Here is an 8,888-nt window from a genome sequence, read left to right on the forward strand (position 1 = left end):
CTCCCTCCTCTCCCCCTCCCTCCCCCCCCTCTCCCCCCCCCCGGTCAGACGGAGGAGGAAACATGGCGGCTGGCAGTAAATACCTGACAGCGACCAGCTCCTCTGTAGCAGCGGCCGTCGTCCTCACCCTGTACCTTCTCAAACGAAGGAGACATGCAGCCAAGCTGAACGGGTAAGTTATCCACCCAGCTCCACGGCGGGGTTAGGGTTAGGGTTAGGGTTAGGGTTAGGGTTAGGATGGCAGCTTGTCGGTGACATTGATTTCTGCAAATAGTGTAACGGATCTAATATGACAATATCACAACATCGGTATGACGGTATAACTAATATAATACCACCAGGCGCTGTTGTCATGAAATGTATGTATATTTGTACAATGAACTCAACTGTCTGTGTCAACCTCCGTCCACCCGTCTGTCTGTCTGTTTCTGCGTGTCTGTTTGTCTGCCTGTCTGTCTGTGTGTCTGTTTGCCCGACTTTCTGTCTGTCTGTCCGTTTGTCTGTCTCCGTTTGTCTGTCTGTCTGTCTGTTACGGTTCAATTAAGTTTCTTCCCTTTGTTTTGCGTTCAGACGTAAAGGATCATCAGAGCTTCAGTTGGACAGAGATGTAAGTACATGTATGTGGAATGTGACCTCCAGCGAACTCAGCAGTGTAGGATAGTTACTTTCCAGTCCCAGTCTGAAGTCCCTGCCTGTCCACTCCAACCACATCCAGAGCTGAAAGCTGTCTGTCTGTCACTAGCCCTGTCCACTCCAACCACATCCAGAGCTGAAAGCTGTCTGTCTGTCACTAGCCCTGTCCACTCCAACCACATCCAGAGCTGAAAGCTGTCTGTCTGTCACTAGCCCTGTCCTGTTCCCTGACCAACAGGCCAAAGTGAGCTGAGGAGGTTTTCACTGTGGTTTATACGTGTGTGTGTGTGTGTGTGTGTGTGTGTGTGTGACAGGACACCAAGAAGGAGAGGACCGGGGTGGACAAGGTGTTCTTCTCACGCATCCTGAAGATCGTCAGGATCATGGTTCCTCAGGTCCTCTGTAAAGAGGTAGGAGGGGTTAGGGGTTAGAGTTAGGGTTAGGGTTAGAGTTAGGGTTAGGGTTAGAGTTAGGGTTAGGGTTAGGTAGCCCCTAACCTATGGTTCCTCAGGTGTTCAGTAAAGGTAGTATCATGTTCTCCTGACCTCTGATGGACACTCACATCTCAAATCAAATCAACGTTTATTTGTCATATCCACAGAACGCTGTTAGACACCAGGCTCTATGATGATGTCACTGTTAGACGCCAGGCTCTCTGATGATGTCACTGTTAGATGCCAGGCTCTCTGATGCTGTCACTGTTAGACGCCAGGCTCTCTGATGATGTCACTGTTAGACGCCAGGCTCTATGATGATGTCACTGTTAGACGCCAGGCTCTCTGATGATGTCACTGTTAGACGCCAGGCTCTCTGATGCTGTCACTGTTAGACGCCAGGCTCTCTGATGATGTCACTGTTAGACGCCAGGCTCTATGATGATGTCACTGTTAGACGCCAGGCTCTCTGATGATGTCACTGTGCTGATCCAGAGTTGGGGTTGATGATTGGTTAAGGAAGAGTAACCACCATCACTGTGACAGAAGCTGTTTTCCCTTGCAGTAAAAACTAGAAAAAATAATTTTAGAATATCGGAATCTTACCCAACCCTCCTCTTCCTCCTTTAACTCTACCCCCCCCCCCCCACCCCCCCTCAGTCGGGGTACTGTCTCCTGGTGGCGGTGATGCTGGTGGCCAGGACCTACTGTGACGTCTGGATGATCCAGAACGGAACCATGATCGAGAGGTAGGGCGCACCAATCAAACCCAGAACACTCAGAACCAAGCCAACCAACCACAGCCCTCACTGCATATCAACTCCTCCTCCTGCTCCTCCCCACAGATCCATTAGTCATGTCTGTTGAGGCGGATGCTAACCCTCTGCCGTCCTCTCCGTTCCTCCACAGTGGAATCATTAAGAGAGATGTCAGTCTGTTCAAGAAGCACTTTTACTCATATATAGCAGTGATCCCGGGGGTAAGGTAGCTGTGACCGTAGCGGTGCCCCCCCAGGGGAACACCAGAGGCCTTGTGGCTGGTAGACGTAGCGGTGCCCCCCCAGGGGAACACCAGAGGCCTTGTGGCTGGTAGACGTAGCGGTGCCCCCCCAGGGGAACACCAGAGGCCTTGTGGCTGCTGCATGAAGGCCTTAGCCGGGCATCCAGACCCTCGAACCCTGGCCTGATGAGTCTGCTAGGCTGCCTACTGATGGATGAAACTGCTTTAGCTTTGGTGGTTGTGTGTCCTGGCTGGTTGAAAACGTGCGACTGTAACTGATATTGTGTACGCGCTTGAGTTGTGTGTGTGTGTGTTCACTCTGTGCATGTTGGTTTGCAGTGCAATTATTGGTCGTTCAACAACAGATTTCAAGAGGTGCTTGTTCAACTTTATAACAGTCATGCCGTTTGTAAGTTGACCTTTCCTTACCTCTCTTTTCTCTGAGTCTAGACTGTCTGTTGTTCTACAGTCAGGGTTCTCCTCAGGATGTCTGGATCGCATCATCAAAACCCCACTCACGTTTATTCACCTCAAAATGCGCAAAAAATACCACTAAAACGCTGAACTCACTGAGGAACATCACAAGTAACTAGAGTAACTATCTTTATTAAACCACATATTTAGTAACGGTAGAGTAACTATCTTTATTAAACCACATATTTAGTAACGGTAGAGTAACTATCTTTGATCGCCAACGACATCGTTAAGTTATGCGTTATGATGTTCCTCAGGGAATTCAGCGTTTTATCGGTATTGACGTCAGGATTTGACAATGCAGTCTAGCGCTGTTCAGACGTCCTGGGGAGAACCCTGCACACACACACACTCACACACACACACACACTCACACTCACACACTCACACTCACACACTCACACACACTCACACTCACACTCACACACTCACACTCACACTCACACACTCACACTCACACACACACACACACTCACACACTCACACTCACACTCACACACACACACACTCACACACTCACACTCACACTCACACACACACTCACACTCACACACTCACACTCACACACACGCACACGCTCTCACACACTCACACTCACACTCACACACACACTCGTTGGCGTGTGCCTTGGTCCTTGTGATGGTGTGGAGATGAACTAATTAAACCACATACTTCCTGCTGAGTCTTCTGCATAATGATTGGCTGTATTCATAGTGGATAGGTTCCAACCAGGCGAGGCTGGTGGAGGTAGAAATCGGAGGATGGGCTCACTGTAATGTGAGGAAATGTACCAAACGTGTGTTTGATGCCATTCCTCGTTCCACTGCATGAATTACAGTGAGCCCGTCCTCTGATTTCTACCTCCACCAGCCTCGCCTGATTTCAATGCATAGACACTTGCTGATGTCATCCCCTGCTCTCCACGCGACCCCTGACCCCTGACCCCTGCGTTTCTGTTCCAGATCTCGTTAGTCAACAACTTCCTGAAGCTGGGTCTGAACGAGCTGAAGCTGCTGTGCCGGGTCCGGTTGACTGAACACCTCTATGACCAGTACCTGCAGTGAGTCCTGCTGCTGTCTACACCACACCACTGTCTACACCACTGTCTACACCACACCACTGTCTACTCCACACCACTGTCTACACCACACCACTGTCTACACCACACCACTGTCTACACCACTGTCTACACCACTGTCTACTCCACTGTCTACACCACACCACTGTCTACACCACACCACTGTCTACTCCACTGTCTACACCACTGTCTACTCCACTGTCTACACCACACCACTGTCTACTCCACTGTCTACACCACACCACTGTCTACTCCACTGTCTACACCACTGTCTACTCCACTGTCTACACCACACCACTGTCTACACCACTGTCTACACCACTGTCTACACCACTGTCTACTCCACTGTCTACACCACTGTCTACTCCACTGTCTACACCACTGTCTACACCACTGTCTACACCACTGTCTACACCACTGTCTACACCACTGTCTACACCACTGTCTACTCCACTGTCTACTCCACACCACTGTCTACACCACTGTCTACTCCACTGTCTACACCACTGTCTACTCCACTGTCTACACCACTGTCTACTCCACTGTCTACACCACACCACTGTCTACACCACTGTCTACACCACTGTCTACTCCACTGTCTACACCACTGTCTACACCACACCACTGTCTACACCACTGTCTACACCACTGTCTACACCACTGTCTACACCACTGTCTACACCACTGTCTACACCACTGTCTACTCCACTGTCTACTCCACTGTCTACACCACTGTCTACACCACTGTCTACACCACTGTCTACACCACTGTCTACTCCACTGTCTACACCACTGTCTACACCACTGTCTACACCACTGTCTACACCACTGTCTACACCACTGTCTACACCACTGTCTACTCCACTGTCTACACCACTGTCTACTCCACTGTCTACACCACTGTCTACTCCACTGTCTACACCACTGTCTACACCACTGTCTACTCCACTGTCTACTCCACTGTCTACACCACTGTCTACACCACTGTCTACTCCACTGTCTACACCACTGTCTACTCCACTGTCTACACCACTGTCTACTCCACTGTCTACTCCACTGTCTACACCACTGTCTACACCACTGTCTACTCCACTGTCTACACCACTGTCTACACCACTGTCTACACCACTGTCTACACCACTGTCTACACCACTGTCTACACCACTGTCTACTCCACTGTCTACTCCACACCACTGTCTACACCACACCACTGTCTACTCCACTGTCTACACCACTGTCTACTCCACTGTCTACTCCACTGTCTACACCACTGTCTACTCCACTGTCTACTCCACTGTCTACACCACACCACTGTCTACACCACTGTCTACACCACTGTCTACTCCACTGTCTACACCACTGTCTACACCACACCACTGTCTACACCACTGTCTACACCACTGTCTACACCACTGTCTACTCCACTGTCTACACCACTGTCTACACCACACCACTGTCTACACCACTGTCTACACCACTGTCTACACCACTGTCTACACCACTGTCTACTCCACTGTCTACTCCACACCACTGTCTACACCACACCACTGTCTACACCACACCACTGTCTACACCACACCACTGTCTACACCACACCACTGTCTACACCACTGTCTACACCACACCACTGTCTACACCACACCACTGTCTACTCCACACCACTGTCTACACCACTGTCTACACCACACCACTGTCTACACCACTGTCTACACCACACCACTGTCTACACCACACCACTGTCTACACCACACCACTGTCTACACCACACCACTGTCTACACCACTGTCTACTCCACTGTCTACACCACTGTCTACTCCACTGTCTACACCACACCACTGTCTACTCCACTGTCTACACCACTGTCTACACCACTGTCTACACCACACCACTGTCTACTCCACACCACTGTCTACACCACACCACTGTCTACACCACACCACTGTCTACACCACTGTCTACACCACTGTCTACACCACTGTCTACACCACTGTCTACACCACACCACTGTCTACACCACACCACTGTCTACACCACTGTCTACACCACACCACTGTCTACACCACTGTCTACACCACACCACTGTCTACACCACTGTCTACACCACACCACTGTCTACACCACACCACTGTCTACACCACTGTCTACTCCACTGTCTACACCACACCACTGTCTACACTCTGGCACCATTCACCCCGACAGGTAGATAGATAGAACCACCGTCCAATCACCTCTCTCCTCACGCTGAACCACCGTCCAATCGCCTGTCTCTTCTAGGGGCTACACCTACTATAAGATGGGTAACCTTGACAACCGCATTGCCAACGCCGACCAGTTGCTCACGCAGGACGTGGAGAGGTTCTGTAACAGCGTGGTGGACCTCTACTCCAACCTCAGCAAGGTAAACAACAACAACATACTCCAACCACAGTGAGGTAAACAGCAACATATTGACATAAATAAGCATGTTTACATCATCTACTGCTGTGGGACGCTCCTCTCTCTGTTTCCTCCCCTCTATGATGTAACATCCTGTCTCCAGCCTCTCCTGGACATCGGCCTCTACATCTTCAAGCTCACCGCCGCCATCGGAGCTCAGGTACGTCACTTCCTGTCTAGAACAGAGGGTCCTGAGTGGTCGATGTTCGTCCTGAATGCAGCTTGATACTGTCCTCTATTATTCTAATGACTCTCCTCCCCTCTCCTCTCCTCTCCTCTCCTCCTCTCCTCCTCCCCTCTCCTCTCCTCTCCTCCCCTCTCTCCTCCTCCCCTCTCCCCTCCTCCTCTCCTCTCTCCCCTCTCCTCCTCTCTCCTCCTCCCCTCCTCCTCTCCTCTCTCCCCTCTCCTCCTCTCCTCCTCCTCTCCTCCTCCTCCCCCGCCTCCTCTCCTCTCCTCTCTCCTCCCCTCTCCTCTCTCCTCCTCCTCCCCTCTCTCCTCCTCCCCTCCTCTCCTCCTCTCCTCCTCTCCTCTGCCCCGCCCCTCCAGGGTCCGGCCTGTATGATTGGCTACCTGGTGTTCTCCGGGCTGATTCTGACCCGTCTGCGTCAACCAATGGGGAAGATGACAGTGACGGAGCAGCGATACGAGGGAGAGTACCGCTACGTCAACTCCCGACTCATCACCAACAGGTCCTCCTCTCTCCTCCTCTCCTGTCCTCTCCTCTCCTCTCCTCCTCTCCTCTCCTCTCCTCCCCTCCTCTCTCCTCCAGTCATCACCCTCTCTCTCTGTTTCCCCAGTGAGGAGGTGGCGTTCTATAACGGTAACATGAGAGAGAAGCAGACGATCCACTCCACCTTCCACAAACTGGTGAGACGCAGACAGGTCCTACCAGACTAGCCAGGTCCTACCAGACTAGCCAGGTCCTACCAGCCAGGTCCTACCAGCCAGGTCCTACCAGCCAGGTCCTACCAGACTAGCCAGGTCCTACCAGCCAGGTCCTACCAGCCAGGTCCTACCAGACCAGCCAGGTCCTACCAGCCAGGTCCTACCAGCCAGGTCCTACCAGACTAGCCAGGTCCTACCAGCCAGACCCTACCAGACTAGCCAGGTCCTACCAGACTAGCCAGGGTCTACCAGACTAGCCAGGTCCTACCAGACTAGCCAGGTCCTACCAGCCAGGTCCTACCAGACTAGCCAGGTCCTACCAGACCAGCCAGGTCCTACCAGCCAGGTCCTACCAGACCAGCCAGGTCCTACCAGCCAGGTCCTACCAGCCAGACCCTACCAGACTAGCCAGGTCCTACCAGACTAGCCAGGTCCTACCAGACTAGCCAGGTCCTACCAGACTAGCCAGGTCCTACCAGCCAGGTCCTACCAGACTAGCCAGACCCTACCAGCCAGGTCCTACCAGACTAGCCAGGTCCTACCAGCCAGGTCCTACCAGACTAGCCAGACCCTACCAGCCAGGTCCTACCAGACTAGCCAGGTCCTACCAGCCAGGTCCTACCAGACTAGCCAGATCCTACCAGCCAGGTCTTACCAGACTAGCCAGACCCTACCAGCCAGGTCCTACCAGACTAGCCCAGGTCCTACCAGCCAGGTCCTACCAGCCAGGTCCTACCAGCCAGGTCCTACCAGACTAGCTAGGTCTTGCCTAACTGGTCTTGCCTGGTTGATGTAGTTTAGTCCTGTGTCCTGTATGACTTGATAACCTGGACAGTGTCTCTATGCCTGTGCTCTCCTCCTCCTCCTCCTCCTCCTCCTCCTCCTCTCCTCTCCTTTCCTCTCCTCTCCCCTCCTCTCCTCCCCTCTCTCAGGTCCATCATTTACACAACTTCATCCTCTTCCGTTTCTCCATGGGCTTTGTGGACAGCATCATCGCTAAGTGTGAGAACTTCCATCGTGTTTGATAAGCTATCGTTAGCCAATGACAGTGCTGTTGATAGCGTGATGATAGTGTGTGTGTGTGTGTGTGTGTGTTATAGTGTGTATGTGGTTAGCATGACGTCTGATTTTGACTTCTTGCCTGCATCATAGACATCGCCACTGTGGTTGGATACCTGGTGGTCAGCAGACCCTTCCTAAACCACGCCCACCCACGCCACCTGCACAGCACCCACGCTGAGCTGCTGGAGGTGAGGGAGGGAGGGGGGAGGTAGGGAGGGAGGGAGGGAGGAGGGAGGGGGGGGAGAGAGGGAGAGGGAGGGGGAGGGGGAGAGAGAGAGAGAGAAATCAACAGACTTCTCTTGGGATCAGCCCCTAACCTCCCCCCTCCCCCTCCCCCTCCCCCCCAGGACTACTACCAGAGTGGCAGGATGTTGCTGAGCATGTCTCAGGCCCTGGGGAGGATCGTCCTGGCAGGCAGGGAGATGACCAGGCTCTCAGGGTAACACACACACACACACACACACACACCACCTGCTCACACACCACACACACACCTGCTCACACACACACCTGCTCACACACCACACACACCTGCTCACACACCACACACACCTGCTCACACACCACACACACCTGCTCACACACCACACACACCTGCTCACACACCACACACACCTGCTCACACACCTGGTACTTGTGTTTCAACTTCTAAAATGACAGTTACTGCTTTCTCCTCATTTAATGTTCTACATCCCTCCTCCTCTCCTCCTCTCCCCCCCTCTCCTCTCCTCTCCTTGCCTCCCCTCCTCTCCTCCCCTCCTCCCATCCTCTCCTCCCCCTCCCCCCCCCCCATCTCCTCCCCAGCTTCACCGCTCGCATCACTGAGATCATGCAGGTGCTGAAAGAGCTGAACTCTGGGAAATATGAGAGGACCATGGTGACTCAGC

At 52.8% G+C, this 8,888-nt stretch overlaps 1 protein-coding gene across 1 annotated transcript in view; it reads left to right on the forward strand.

Annotated features, from left to right (window-relative positions):
• Positions 1-62: 62 nt before the first annotated feature.
• The window catches only part of LOC310821998 (ATP-binding cassette sub-family D member 3-like), a gene marked incomplete at both ends in the record, with an annotated part of 10,899 nt that continues 2,073 nt past the window's right edge, over positions 63-8,888 (forward strand). The window contains 14 exons of the mRNA XM_083694287.1: positions 63-172; positions 571-607; positions 948-1,043; positions 1,728-1,816; positions 2,406-2,475; positions 3,503-3,600; positions 5,893-6,016; positions 6,158-6,214; positions 6,601-6,743; positions 6,852-6,921; positions 7,872-7,941; positions 8,092-8,189; positions 8,349-8,440; positions 8,806-8,886. Coding sequence (XP_083550413.1) covers positions 63-172; positions 571-607; positions 948-1,043; positions 1,728-1,816; positions 2,406-2,475; positions 3,503-3,600; positions 5,893-6,016; positions 6,158-6,214; positions 6,601-6,743; positions 6,852-6,921; positions 7,872-7,941; positions 8,092-8,189; positions 8,349-8,440; positions 8,806-8,886 — 1,235 coding nt within the window. The remainder of the gene's footprint in view (positions 173-570; positions 608-947; positions 1,044-1,727; positions 1,817-2,405; positions 2,476-3,502; positions 3,601-5,892; positions 6,017-6,157; positions 6,215-6,600; positions 6,744-6,851; positions 6,922-7,871; positions 7,942-8,091; positions 8,190-8,348; positions 8,441-8,805; positions 8,887-8,888) is intronic.

The sequence above is a fragment of the Argentina silus genome (genome assembly GCF_951799395.1).
Source record: "Argentina silus genome assembly, chromosome: 22".
Taxonomy (NCBI): Eukaryota; Metazoa; Chordata; class Actinopteri; order Argentiniformes; family Argentinidae; genus Argentina; species Argentina silus.